The 15,600-nt window shown below is 40.2% G+C and overlaps 1 protein-coding gene across 9 annotated transcripts in view; it reads right to left on the bottom strand.

Moving 5' to 3' along the window:
* The window catches only part of KIF16B (kinesin family member 16B), a 284,805-nt gene that overhangs the window by 141,585 nt on the left and 127,620 nt on the right, over window positions 1-15,600 (bottom strand). For all 9 annotated transcript variants that reach the window (XR_015555655.1, XM_087445640.1, XM_087445639.1 and 6 more), the window contains exons 13-15: window positions 11,279-11,398; window positions 10,338-10,389; window positions 8,534-8,671 (exon numbers count right to left, since the gene is read on the bottom strand). Coding sequence is in view for 8 of the 9 variants with exons in the window: in XM_087445640.1 (XP_087301766.1) it covers window positions 8,534-8,671; window positions 10,338-10,389; window positions 11,279-11,398 (310 nt within the window). In the remaining variant the exon portion in view is untranslated. The remainder of the gene's footprint in view (window positions 1-8,533; window positions 8,672-10,337; window positions 10,390-11,278; window positions 11,399-15,600) is intronic.

Here is a 15,600-nt window from a genome sequence, read left to right on the forward strand (position 1 = left end):
GTATTGAGTTGGAATTAGACATATTGGTGTGAACTCCTGGTTAGCAATACAGATAGTGAAATACAGCTATTTCAATGTGCCAATATAGATATAGAAATAAATATAGTTGTAAATGTTGTACACACACACATTTTCCCTAACTCTGTCGACTGACAGGACCCAGGAGTAGCAACACCTCGATAGCAATGAGCACATCTAGTGCTCAGATCTTGGTTTCTAAATGCCATTCTCCACTAAATGGAACCAGGGCTCCATGGAGAACTGGCTGATTCCAGGAAAGTATAAGATGAGCCTGGAATATCTTTTTGTGCCAGAAAGTAAAGAAGTGCTCACAGATGATGGCAACAAACCAAAACGACACAGAAACCAGCTTGAAGGAACTCCCATTGGCCAAATCTGGGACAATTTGGATATCAAAATAAATAATGACAGAAATGGACCAAATTTTACCAAATAAAATAGCAAGCCATGTGAGCCTATTGATTTAAACAAATAAATGAATAAATAAATGGCAAGAAGAGAAAGCTCTTACAGGAAAAAGTCAACTAATAAATGTAGAAGGAAGAAAATCACCATTCAGCAACCATCAGAATAAAAATTATATCAGACCAGATGGAGAAGAAAAGATGGCGGTGTAAGCAGACTACGAACTCACCTCCTCTCATGGACACAGCGAATTTACAACAACTTGTGGAAAAAGTACCCCTGAGACAGAAGTGAAAACTGGATAAGAGGAACTCCTGCAGCTAAGGACAATCCTAATCGAGGTGGAAGAGGCAGAAACTCCCTGGTGGAGAGGAAAAATGCTGCCTTCACAAGCCGCAGTGCCTCACGGCTGCCCAGGAATAGCCCACAGGTACACAGTCCTCCCTGGAGGAGCAGGACCCTGAGCCGGGAGCGCTCCCACTGGGGGCACTTTGTGGACCAAGCACAATCGAGACGAGTGGCATAATATCTGAATTTGCCTGCTACTAAAACATTGGGGAGTACCCCCAGAAAAGCTGGTGCCCAAAGAAATTAAAACCAGCTCTTAAAGGGCCCACGCGCAAACTCACCCGTTTCAGAAAGCAAACTAAAATCATCAGAAAGAAAGGTGCACAGTGTTTTGGAGAAAAGAGACTCACCTGATAGACTCTGAGTGCAGTGCAGTGAGAGCTGAGACCTCTCCAGGAACTGGGACGTTGGCAGCGGCCACTGTTGTGGCCTGGTGTGGGCGTGCTGACGCAGACGCCATTGGAGTTCTCCCTGGGGCCTGCTAGCCCAGATCTGCCCCACCCACTAGAGCAACAATTTAATCCAGCTCAGCCAGGGCACACAGCCCACCCTAAAGACTGGTCCCAACCAACAACAACCCCTCAGGCATCTTGTGGGCCTGCATGGATTGGTGACCGGATTCTCTGCAGCATGGCAACTGAGCTGGTTTCAGTGGGGCAGGGCGTGCACAAGGAGTGGGTGGAGAGTGTGGGGCTCCCGCCATGGAGAGACTAGGTCCACTTCAGGAGGCTGGGGTGCGCACACAAGGCAGGACTGTGTGGACTGTGTGTGTGGACCTGTGGGCGGCAGGGCTTGTCAGCTGTAGAAGACTTGTGCTTCTCAAAGACCCACATGGGGGTTTGCCCCACCTTCCAAAGCTTGAAACAATTGGGTGCTCCCGTGCCTGAGGCCAGCCCCACCCAGCTGCAATACTCAGAGAGCTCACAAGAGACCTAAAGGCTGGAGGCTTATAGCAATTGTAAGGCCCTGAGCCTAACAACCTGCCACACTGGGGGCCTACTCACTTAAAAGAAATACTGCAACGCAAATCTGGCATTAGAACTTGCAGCCAACTATGCTGGGGCTCCCCACATCTGATAAAGAGACTGAAGGGCCCACAACAACTACAAGCAGCTGAGCATTGCAACAGCTGGCCAGGAGCATAACTCAGCCTCCCTGGGCACCTACAGAGAGAGCAAACAGGCCATAACAGAAGGACACACGTAGCCAACAAAGGGGTCACCCCCGGAACATTGAGAACTGAGGGAAGCACACTGCAGGCCTCCTAAGGCATCACTTACATAAGGTCACCTATCCAAGAGCAGGAGATGTAGCTGAGCTACCTAATACGTAGACACAAGCACAGGGAAAGAGGCAAAATGAGGAGGCAAAGGAATACATTCCAAGTAAGGGAACAGGACAAAACCCCAGAAAAGTAACTGAGTGAAACAGAAATGAGCAACCTACCAGACAGAGAGTTCAAACAAAGAGTGTTAAGGATGCTCACTGATCTGGGGAGAAGAATAGATGAACTCAGTGAGAATGTCAACAAACAAATGGAAAATATAAAAAAGAACGCATCAGAAATGAAGAATACAATACTGGAAATGAAAAATTCACTAGAGGGACTCAAAAGCAGAGTAGACGATACAGAAGAATGGATCTGCGTGCTGGATGAAAGACTAGAAGAAATTACCCAAGCAGAACAAGTAAAAGAGAAAAGAATTAAAAAGAGTGAGGACAGTCTAAGGGACCTCTGGGACAACATCGAGCACAGTAACATCCGTGTTATAGGTGTCCCAGAAGGAGAAGAGCGAGACAAAGTGGCAGAGAATCTATTTCAAGAAATAAGAGATGAATACTTCCCTAACCTAAGGAAGGAAACATACATCCAGGTACAGGAAGCACACAGAGCCCCAAACAAGATAAACCCAAAGAGGTCCACACCAAGACACATCATAATCAAAATGTCCAGAATTAAAGATAAAGAGAGAATCCTAAAAGCCGCAAGAGAAAAAAAAGTTACATACAAAGGAAACCCCATAAGGCTATCAGCTGACTTCTCAGCAGAAACCTTACAGGCTAGAAGAGAATGGTACGATATATTTAAAGTGCTAAAAGGAAAAAACTTACAGCCAAGAATACTCTACCCAGCAAGGTTATCATTCAAAATGGAAGGAGAGATCAAAAATTTCCCAGACAAGCAAAAATTAAAGGAGTTTGTCACCAAGAAACCAGTGCTACAAGAAATGTTAAAAGGACTGATTTAAGGGGAAAAGAGAAGACCACAAATAGGAAAAATTATCTATTTCTGTGATAAGAGGATAATGGATACAAATGCACAAAAAAGAGGTTAGATATGATATCAAAAACATAAAATGAGGGAGGAGGGGAGTTAAAGAGTAGAGCTTTCACATAGAGGTCAAACTAAAGAGACCATCAATTCTGTATAGAAGGAGAAAGGAACAGAGTAGGACTACTAAAACACTGAGAAAAAAAAAGTTAAAAAATGGCAGTAAGTACATACTTATCAATAGCTACTTTAACCGTCAATGGACTAAATGCTCCAATTAAAAGGCATAGGGTGGGTGGATGAAACAAGACCCATATATATGCTGCATACAAGAGACACACTTCATACCTAAAGACACTCACAACCTGAAAGTGAAGGGATGGAAAAAGATACTCCACACAAATGTCAATGAAAAGAAAGCTGGGGTAGCAGTACTCATATCAGACAAAATAGACTTTAAAACAAAAACTCTAACAAGAGACAAAGAAGGGCATTACATAATGAACAAGGGAACAATCCAACAAGAGGATATAACACTTGTAAATATCTAGGTACCCAATGTAGGTACACCTAAATATATAAAGCAATTATTAACAGAAATAAAAAGAGAAATAGACAGTAACACAATAATAGTAGGGGACTTGAACACTCCACTTACACCAATGGACACTCCACTTACACCAATGGATAGATCATCCAAACAGAAGATCCATAAGGAAACACTGGCCTTAAATGACACACTAGAACAGATGGACCAGGTAGATATATACAGAGCATTCCAACCAAAAACCGAAGAATATACGTTCTTTTCAAATCCACATGGAACATTCTCCAGGACTGATCACATATTAGGCCACAAAACAAGTCTCCATAAATTTAAGAAGACTGAAATAATACCAAGCATCTTTTCTGACTACAACGGTATGAAAGTAGAAATCAACTATAGGAAGAAAATCAGAAAAGCCACAAATACATGGAGATTAAACAAAATGCTACTGAACAACGACTGGGTCAATGAAGAAATCAAAGAAGAACTCAAAAAATACCTGGAGACAAATGAAAATGAAAATACGACATGCCAGAATTTATGGGATACAGCCTAAGCGGTTCTAAGAGGGAAGTTTATAGCAATACAGGCCTATCTCAACAAATAAGAAAAATCTCAAATAAACAGTCTACCAATGCACCCAAAGGAACTGGAAAAAGAAGAACAAACAAAGCCCAAAATCAGTAGAAGAAGGGAAATAATAAAAATCAGAGCAGAAATTAATGAAATAGAGACCAAAAAAAAACAATAGAAAAAATTAATAAAACCAAGTGCTGGTTCTTTGAAAAGATCAACAAAATTGACAAACCTTTAGCTAGACTCACGAAGAAAAAAAGAGAGAAGGCACAAATAAGTAAAATCAGAAATGAAAGAGGAGAAATTACAACAGACACCTCAGAAATACAAAAGATTATAAGAGAATACTATGAAAAGCTATATGCCAACCAATTCGACAATCTGAAAGAAATGGATAAATTCTTAGAATCATACAACCTTCCAAAACTGGATCAAGAAGAAGTAGAGAGTTTGAATAGACCAATCACCAGTAAGGAGATCGAAACAGTAATCAAAAACCTCCCTAAAAATAAAAGTCCAGGACCAGATGGCTTCCCTGGTGAATTCTACCAAACATTCAAAGAAGACTTAATATCTATCCTTCTCAAACCCTTCCAAAAAATTGAGGTGGGGGGAAGCTCCCTAACTCATTCTACGAAGCCGACATTACCCTGATACCAAAACCAAACAAGGACAACACAAAAAAAGAAAACTACAGGCCAATATCGCTGATGAACATCGATGTAAAAATCCTCAACAAAATACTAGCAAATCACATACAACAATACATTAAAAAGATTATACACCATGATCAAGTGGGATTTATTCCAGGTATGCAGGGATGGTTCAACATTCGCAAATCAATCAATGTAATACACCACATTAATAAAATGAAGGATAAAAATCACATGATCATCTCAATAGATGCAGAGAAAGCATTTGACAAGATACAGCATCCATTTATGACAAAAACTCTGAATAAAATGGGTATAGAAGGAAAATACCTCAACATAATAAAGGCCATATATGACAAACCCACAGCTAATATCATCCTCAATGGTGAAAAACTGAAACCTATCCCTCTAAGAACAGGAACCAGACAAGGATGCCCACTGTCACCACTCCTATTTAACATAGTACTGGAACTCCTAGCCAGAGCAATCAGGCAAGAAAAAGAAATAAAAGGGATCCAAATTGGAAAGGAAGAAGTGAAACTCTCACTATTTGCAGATGACATGATTTTACATATAGAAAACCCTAAAGAATCCACCAAAAAAACTTTTAGAAGTAATAAACGAATATGGTAAAGTTGCAGGATACAAAATCAACATACAAAAATCAGTTGCATTTCTATACACTAACAAAGAAGCACCAGAAAGAGAAATTAAGAATACAATCCCATTTACAATTGCAACCAAAAGAATAAAATACCTAGGAATAAACTTAACTAAAGAGATGAAAGATCTGTACACCGAAAACTATAAAACATTGCCGAAAGAAATTGAAGAAGACGCAAAGAAATCAAAAGATATTCCGTGCTCTTGGATTGGAAGAATTAACACAGTTAAGATGTCCATACTTCCTAAATCAATCTATAGATTCAGTGCAATCCCTATCAAAGTTCCAACAACATTTTTCACAAAAATAGAACAAAGAATCCTAAAATTTATATGGAACAACAAAAGACCCCGAATAGCTAAAGGAATTCTGAGAAAAAAGAACAAAGCTGGAGGTATCACACTCCCTGCTTTCAAAATATACTACAAAGCTGTAGTAACCAAAACAGCATGGTACTGGCACAAAAACAGCCACACTGATCAATGGAATAGAATTGAAAACCCAGAAATAAACCCACACATCTATGGACAGCTAATCTTTGACAAAGGAGCCAAGAACATACAATGGAGAAAAGAAAGTCTCTTCCACAAATGGTGTTGGGAAAACTGGACAGCCACATGCAAAAAAATGAAAGTAGACCCTTACCTTACACCATACACAAAAATTAACTCAAAATGGATTAAAGATTTGAATGTAAGACCTGAAACTATGAAATTTCTAGAGGAAAACATAGGCAGTACACTCTTGGACATCGGTCTTAGCAACATATTTTCAAGCACCATGTCTGACCGGGCAAGAGAAACAATAGAAAAAATAAACAAATGGGACTACATCAAACTACAAAGCTTCTGCACAGCAAAGGAAACCATCAACAAAACGAAAAGACAACCTAACAATTGGGAGAAGATATTTGCAAACCATACATCTGATAAGGGGTTAATCTCCAAAATATATAAAGAACTCATGCATCTCAACAACAAGAAAACTAACAGCCCAATTAAAAAATGGGCAAAAGACCTGAACAGACATTTCTTCAAAGAAGATATACAGATGGCCAACAGGCACATGAAAAGATGTTCAAAATCATTAACTATCAGGGAAATGCAAATCAAAACTACAATGAGATATCACCTCACGCCCGTCAGAATGGCTATAATCAACAAGACAGGAAACAACATGTGTTGGAGAGGATGTGGAGAGAAGGGAACTCTCATACACTGCTGTTGGGAGTGCAAACTGGCACAGCCACTGTGGAAAACAGTATGGAGATTCCTCAAAAAATCAAGGATAGAACTACCATATGATCCAGCTATTCCACTGCTGGGTATTTATTCAAAGAACTTGAAAACACCAATGCGTAAAGATACATGCACCGCTGTGTTCATTGCAGCGTTATTCACAATAGCCAAGACTTGGAAGCAACCTAAGTGCCCATCAGGGGACCAATGGATAAAGAAGAGGTGGTATATATACACAATGGAATACTACTCAGCCATAAGAAACGATGAAATCCAGCCATTTGTGACAACATGGATGGACATTGAGGGTATTATGCAAAGTGAAATAAGTCAGAAGGAGAAGGTCAAATACTGTATGATTTCCCTCATTTAGTAGTAGATAATAACAATAAACAAACTCATAGAGATAGAAAAAAAAAAAAAAGAATTTCTATGGACAAGAACCTGAAAAGAGGAGTTTGTAATTAAGCCCTATTTGACTGTTATAAACAGTAAAATTGAGAATACTGGTCAAATACACCAGTTTTGTGACTTAAAATTCAATGAAAAATTTCCACTTGGGAAAAAAAAAAATATAAAGAAAAAAATTATATCAGACCAAAAGAAAAAAAAAAAAAATCAATGGATTCTAAAACCAGGGGGTGAAAGTATGATAAAGAATGGAATATTTATTATCTCAAAGTACCTTCCCAATGTAGTAAAATTATAAAATTAATAAACTATAACCTTATATTTTTATAAATTAAAAAATATTTTTTATAAAATAAAATTATAAATTAATAAAAAAGAGAGAAAAGAGCAATTTCACAGTGAAGACCTGGCAAGTTCCACTTTATCAAATGATCAAAGTGAGCATCATTAGTAATGGGACAAATAGAAACCGTGTAATGGAACATGAGAAAAACACAGCATCATTTCTCTGATATTCCTGTAAAAATGCATAATATTAGTCTAATCTTGAGGAAGCATAAGATAAATCCTACATTTATATGGATGGACATTCTACAACATGTGTGACCTGCAGTTTTCAAAACTGTCAAAGTCATAAAGTCAAGGAGAGACCAAGGAACTGTTCCAGACTGAAAGAGACCAGAGAGATGTGGCAACCAAATACAACACATGATGCTGGACTGAATACTGGACCCATAACAAACACTGTCAGGACAAAAGGCAAAACTTGAAAGGGGTCTGAGAATTGGATAGTAGGAATGTATCAGTGTTAGTTTCCTAATATGGATGGTTGTACTGTAATTACATAAGAGAAGCCATTGTTTAAAGGAAATACACACTGAGGCAATCAGGGTTGGCGGTGCATTATGCTAACAACTTACTTTCAAATGCTTCTGAAATTAAAAAGTTCTTTGTACTATTCTTGCAACTTTTCTATAATACTGAAATTATTTCAAAAGAAAAAGATATGATACCACATCCTGTATGTATAATTATAACTACTCATAAAAAGAATGTAAATAAGGTAATAAAATTATTAAAAGAAGCCATTGTGTTAAGGTTTTGCATTTGAAGAGTACTTTGTTAACTTAAAAAATTCTGTTAAAGTCCTATTTCCATAACAGCAATAACGTCTAGGACAACTACATATATGCTCATGTTTAATTCAACAAGACAATGGGTTTTATAAAGAAGTCCTTCAGCAAAATAGAAGAGAAAACAGCATAATGAAGCAGACTTCACTCTTTTTATACTTAATCAGTAATTAATTCTAAGATGCACATGTTCCCCCATTACCCAGCCAGCTTGTTTTCCAGCAACAATATATACAAAGAACTCTGAAAACCAAAAACCAGATACCTTGATTTAGGTGTGTGGCCTCGGTGATCTGAACACCATTCACAGAGCACTGAGACCCACTCAGGGGTATGAGAGTCACTGTCCCTCCGACATTTTCAAAGATACAGTGCTCACTCTCCAAGTCAAGGCCATGAAGAACTAAGTTGGAAAAACAAAGGAGAAATAAAGTTTTTTCTTTCGTATCTAGTGCAATGATTCCCAACCTTTATTTTTCCATATTGAATAGTCTTCCTTTTCCATGTAAATATTGTGAAGTGAACATTTATGTTTAGTGAAGAAACTGAATTTTAGGAGTTCATGGCATCAACTGATGGAACTGGAGATATCCCTTGACTGTTCCCTCAAAGGGTCTGGACGTCACCTGTATAAGGAAATAAGTCTGGGACATTAATTTACTTCATCTTTAGGGAAAAAATAGTTGAGTAACTTGTCTTAACTGAACACCACAGATTGAGTCACTCTTTTTGATGCTGAATAAATTTCCTCCACTCACTACCCAAAGGTCGCAGTAAAATGGAAGGGACAGGGCTCATGGGTCAAGGACTTATTGTGACCTCCACATTTACAGATGCAGCATTCCAGGAGCAGAAACCAAAGGTGAACTTGACATGGCACGGATCTTGGGAAGCCCAAAGAAGTCTCCAGAAGCTGTACTGGGACGCACACTGCCACAGCTTGTGCCAATTCTGAAAGAACGTGACCTCCACAGACCTCTCAGAGCATGTGGCTGCTAAGGTTTACCTAATCACATATGACCATCTGAGTTACTCTTGTTCAATGAATGGCCAGGCATGGGTATGAAAGCCTGACAAATAAACCTACATGATTTTAGGCGCAATTCTTAGCCAGCTTCTCAGGAGTACAGAACAAATAGTTCCCACTATTCTCCACAGAATTGCACTACTGAACTTCTCTGTTCAAAGAAAACATGTTCTTACCACTCATCATCATTTATAGCAACCCCTAAAGGTCAAACACGTAATTTAATGATTAGAAGAAGAAGCCTGGTGTCTAGTTCTACTCAAAAGCAGCTGAACCTAAGGACTTCTGGGAATTGGTTTTCAGCTCTCCCAGTTTCACAGCAAATAGTAAATACACATAGGAATATGCTAGGGTTGGCTTGATTAATAGCTTACACTTCGCAAGAAAGCAAGTTCATCGCCAGCAATTCTAAAAACAGCTGAGAAGATATAATTCTTCCCCTGCCAATCCCTACCTTGCATAACACATATATACACACACACCACCACCACCACAATGAATTCCCTAAGTTATGTTTTTAAAGCCTGGCAAGACCTCACCCTGCCCAGGCTGAATCACTGGTGATCTGCGTGCCTCATGGCGACTTTCAGGAAACCTAGTAAGCCCTGCCTCCATATGTGTGTATGCTGTCTATCTGTGTATCCTACTGTCCATCATAATCTTTCTGCAGGTAAGTGTCTATATCCTTCCCACTAAGGAGTCTTATATGCTTTATCTGTGTCTGTTGGCATCTTTCCATCAATCACTGTCCCACTGTGACAAGAACAGAGTGATTTAAATAACTTCAAAAACGTGACAGAGTATGGAATGTATGTAGGGTCGGGGGAAAGGATTCATAGTTCCATTTTACTCAGTAAATTAATTTTTCTGTGTTATTCATTTGAGCTCAAAATTATAAAAATTACACATACTGATCAATACTGTATTTGAAAAAGAGTTTTCATTTTTATAATTACTTCAATGTCAGTCACTCAAAAGAAAGTTCTTCATTAAATGATTTTTAAAAAATCATTAGGAAGAGGAAATTAATAAATATTCTCACCAATATCTTGTTCTGTTGAAGCATCTTCTCTACCAACATATGTCTGACCTTCCTAGAAAGAAAATTCAAGTAAAATTTATTAGTAAGAGCATGAGGAACAGTCTATTTCTCCATTTTTCATTTAAGCCCAAGCAACCTGGTGACTGAGGGGCTGAGCAATATCCCGGGGAAGGCCACAGCCTCAGTGCAATTAGAGTTCACTGAGGGTCTGTAACAATACCCAATGTTGTCTGGAAAATGACAGCAGAACCCCTGAGGTTTACCGCTCAACAATGGTTAGGCTCCTATTCTGGCATGCATTAATAATTTGCCCATGACAGTAATCTCACTGATGTTCCTAATTCTTTCAGCAAGTTTCTCTTCCAGCAGCCAGGGGGTTCTTTGTGTCTAAGGATATAGTTTATGGGAGCCCACAAAGCACAAGTGCAATACCATTCTCATTTGAAGTCATGGATCAGAGAGAGGATACTCAAGTCAAGGTTACACAGACAACCACTGACTGATGTGGAAATTCTGCTCTCTTTACATGAACAGCCTATCTGGGACTAGGCCCAAGAATGCAGGCTGGAAACACACTTTATAATGACCACAAGGGACCAGAAAACCGTACATATAGCAAATCCCAGTTCCAGGTGCTTGTAACTTTTCTTCCTCAGTCTGTTTGCTTTTTTGTTCCTTACCTCCCTCCTACTGACTCTATAAACTAGAAGGCAAAGTGAATGGATCTTCATTTAGCTTTAGAACTACATACCTATGAGAACTTCAAATACAACAGAATCCCCAATGAACTGCTGAAGATCTCCAAAGGGCTCACGGATTTGTTGTATAGTCTCTAACGGAATAGCTGCGTTCACGGACATAGAGTATTATAATAAACCTTGCTAGTGTCTAAAGGGAAAACTGAAAACAAAACTACAATGTTCCACTTAAGCACTTTTTACCTTCAAGTGATATAAGATGATTCCAGTACTCAGAAGGTCATCATCAATGCCAATCAAATGGGGCAGCTCAGAATCCAAAACAACTCCAATCCCTTCTTTCCGAAGGGCTAGAGTTTGTTCCTGAAATTAGGAGGGAAAGAAAAGGATAAGGTTACTCTGAGGAAAGAGAACTTCCTATGAGGTGTTCTTCAGACTGTTAACATGAGCAATATTTTATTTCTCATCAAAAAAACTGCAAGAAAAATGGACCTTAAACTTCATGTTGAAATCCTGGCATATGGTAGGCAAAGTGATCTTGAAACACATAGAAAGCTCAATAAAAAAATGACTTAGGGGCCGGCCTGGTGGTACAGGGGTTAAGTGCGCGCATTCCACTTCGGCAGCCCAGGGTTCACAGGTTCAGATCCCAGGCACACACTGATGCATCACTTGTCAAGCCATGCTGTGGTGGCATCCCATATAAAGTAGAGGAAGATGGGCATGGATGTTAGGCCAGGGCCAGTCTTCCTCAGCAAGAAAAAAAAAAAAGGAGGAGGATTGGCACTGGATGTTAGCTCAGGGCTGGTCTTCCTCACAAAAAAAAAAAAAAAAAAAAAGAATTAAACTTATTGCCTGATATATATATAACCTCTTTGAAGCCAAGCTCAAGCCTCGCCCTAGGATGATCTGACTGCAAAGTAATCGTTCTCGCTCTTCAGAAGCTTTATTTTGCTTAATACCTACATGGCTCCTGATTTGTTGGCTCTTCTCTCCAGTTACAGTAGTCAAACTGTGCATGTTCCTAAGAGCAACTCTTTCCTGTGCATTAGCTACCCCTGCACTGAGGCACCTGACCCTCTGTCTCCTGCATCATCAACTTCTCCGATCTACCAGAGCATTCCCACCTACATAAAAATCTGCTCTAGATCTCCTATTGACAACCACCACCACCACCTCCCTTGGCCCTGCCGCTCCCTCCAGCTACCACCAATTCCTCTGTGCCCCTTTAGAGAAAATCATCTACAAAGAGTTCCCTACACCTGTAGTCCTCTCCTCCCACTCTCTTTTGAACCCCCTCCATGGAGGCTTCATCCCTTGGGACTCTATATCTACAGTCACTCCCCTGATGATCTCATCCTGTCTCTTGACTTTACCTGCAATCTATATGCTGATGACTCTCCAATCTAAATCTCCAGGCAGATCTCTCCCTTAAAAACTTCATATTTATGCATGTATACCTATTTACCTCAACTTATGTGTGAGGCTGCCAAAGAGGCAGCTCAAACTTATTACACTGAAACGCCAACCCTTGACTCCCCTGCCTCCCAAACCTGCACACTATCCCTTCTCGGTAAATGCCAACCTTCTTTACAGTTGCTCAGACCAAAAACCATGGCTATACTTTGCTCATTTCTTTCGCTAAACCCTACATACTTAGTATTGACTCTACCTTCAAAATATGCCCCTAATCTGATAACATCAAACCACCTGCACCACACTCCTGCCTGGTCCCAACCACCATCATCTTTCACCTGGATCACTGCCACTCATGACCCAACTATGGTACATGCTCTACTCGGCAGCCAGAGGGACATCAGGACAGGCCACTTCTGCTCAGCTCCTTTAGATGGCCTCCTATTTCACTGAGATAAAAAGCTAAAGTCTTTGTAAGGCTCTACAAAGCTCTACACGATCTCATCCCTTGCTAACCTCCTGTTCTCCTCTCCTGCCTCTCTCCCTTGCTCACTCATCTCTAGGAATCCACAGCTCCTTGCTGTCTGCAAACCTGCCAGCCTGCCCTAACCTGAGGGCTTTAGTCAGCACTGTTCCTTCTGCTTTTGTGGCTGCTGTTTCTTCTGTCATTGTTTATTCCTTCTCTTCCCCCAGAGCAGGGTTTCTCAATCTCGCACTACTGACATTTCAGACCAGATGATTCTTCGCTATGGGAGGATGTCTTGTGCATTGTAGGATGTTTAGCAGCATCCCTGGCCTCTACTCAGTAGACACCAGTAACACACTACCCCTCCCCCAAGGGTTGTGACAACCAAAGATATCTCCAGACACTGGCAAATGTCCTCTGGGGGACAAAATCAGCCTCAGTTGAGAATTACCCTAGATACATACATAACTTGGCCAGCCCTCACTTCCTCAGGTCTCTGCTCAAAAGCCACCTGCCCCATGAACCCATACAAAATAGCAACCACCATCTTTCCTTATCCTGATTTGTTTCCCTCCTTAGCAATTATCACTGTATGATATGTTACATGCAAGTTTACTACCTGTCCCCTGACGAGAATGTAACCAACCCAGTACTGAATTTCATGTCTGACACCTAGTAGCCCCTCAATTAATATTTGTCAAACGAATAAATGAGTGGGTAGATACTCAGAGTTCAGAGAAATGCAGGAAGGAGGGTCAATAGCAACTCTAAGGCAAGAGACTGGCAGGTTCATTTGACTCAAGATGAAAGAACTCTAAATTCAGGCTTCTAGGCAAGTCTGAGGTGGAAAGCAGACAAATTCCAGAAGACTGAAGGTGAAAATTCCAACCTGAAGCTGGGCTGCACTGAGTTCAGACTGAGTCACATCCAAGAGCACAACATTGTGCTCTGTGATTGTAGGCATGATGGGAGCAACAGGGGAGCAAGTTCCAAGCTACTAACTGGGGCTCCTGGTCAGAGCCACTCCTAATGACTCTCTTCCCCACCCCCACAATCAGACAGCACTGCCCAAGGCACAGCTCAGAAACTCTACGCCCAGCACTGCCTGAAACATCATCGGTACTCCTTATATTCCTGGAATGAATAAATGTATTTTGTGTCATTTCAATATTAAAACAACGTACAAAGTCTGCCACTCTCTAGGTGAAGGATTCAGAACCTCACAACCTTGTAGACAAGGGAGCTCCTAAGAGGTAGTGGGGAAGGGCAGTGGAAAGAGAGAAGTCCCTCGGGCCTTCATCTCTCTGCAGACATTGGAGTCTCAAATGCACACACGCAGAGCTGGAATCCCGCAAGAGGGCAACGGAATGAAGCAGCAAGAAAGATAGTTAAAAAAAAAAAACATAAAAATCTCCACTTGAAAGAAAGCAATTTAGTTTAACAACCATTAAATAGATATGCAGAGAAAATGACTAATACGTAACTTAGATTCAAGAAAAGGAAACCAAGCGTATCGTTGTTTCACAATTACTCCTCTTATCAGCCAGGCTCCCATTCCAGGGCTTGGAACCTCAGGCATCGAGGTCAGACTTCAGTAATCTTGATTTACTGCACAAGGCCCTTGCAAATCTCAGCTGTAATGAGCACTCTAAATAAACCAACCCCTATTCCTACCTCTTGGATATTGGCAGAATTCGTGCTTTTCATCCTGCCCACAGAATTCAAGCAGAAGCAGAAAGTATGTGATATTTTTTTTAAGATATATATTACAGTGGAGAATTTAATCACACAGCTCCATTTCATAAAACAATGTCCTCACTGGAAGGTCTGGTAGCTCTGAACTGTGACAGTACTGCACACTTGGTAGGTAGCCTCTTGGCAATGGACTGTTCCAGGCCTCTAGAGGTCCACGTGAAAAGGAGAGCGACTGTTCTCACAAGCCCAGAGAAATATGTATTTTCTTTCTGCATAAAAGTGGACAATAACCCTCCAAAAAGGCAATATTTTAAACTCAGATAGCTCCCACTTGAACTAGAGGAATTGTTTTGGACTACATCCCAGTTTAGTTTAATATCCTTTTTTTTTTTTTAACCATTAAAAAACACTTTGTTTTCCTTTCATGAAATAAGTTTCATAGACTTTGAAAATCATTTGAAATTCATAAATTTGGAGGCTTTAGGTCAAAAGCATTACTTGTCCCACCCATCCCCCCCCCACACACACACACACTTCCATACACAGAATGGGTAAAACCTGAATTACGCGGACGTTTTCCAGGATTGGGAGTGGGGGCAGACGAATTAATGATTAATGCTGCCCCAAAGCCCTGTGACATTCAAGCTGCACTGACTACATGATATTATAAAAGTGTCACCTCATAAACTGAAAACGAGGGTTTAAATCATTCCTCAAGTGAAAAAGTAATTTCAGACAAAAATATCTATCACATATAAAATATTTATTGAGTGGCATCTACTGTTATACATAATTTATGAAACACCTCTTTGATAAGATGGAATATTTAACACAGCAGAGCTGGCAATCCTACCCTCAATTCCAGGCACACTGGGTCCTAAAGAAAGTGGTAAAATATATATAGCTGCACATATTTTTTGTATTGAAACAAAGCTTTTGGCAACCAATATTCATATAAAAAGAAAAGGATAGCCTGACTAAAAGTGTC

Source organism: Ceratotherium simum, chromosome 21, assembly GCF_057802395.1.
Source record: "Ceratotherium simum simum isolate JZ-2026a chromosome 21, ASM5780239v1, whole genome shotgun sequence".
Classification (NCBI taxonomy): domain Eukaryota; kingdom Metazoa; phylum Chordata; class Mammalia; order Perissodactyla; family Rhinocerotidae; genus Ceratotherium; species Ceratotherium simum.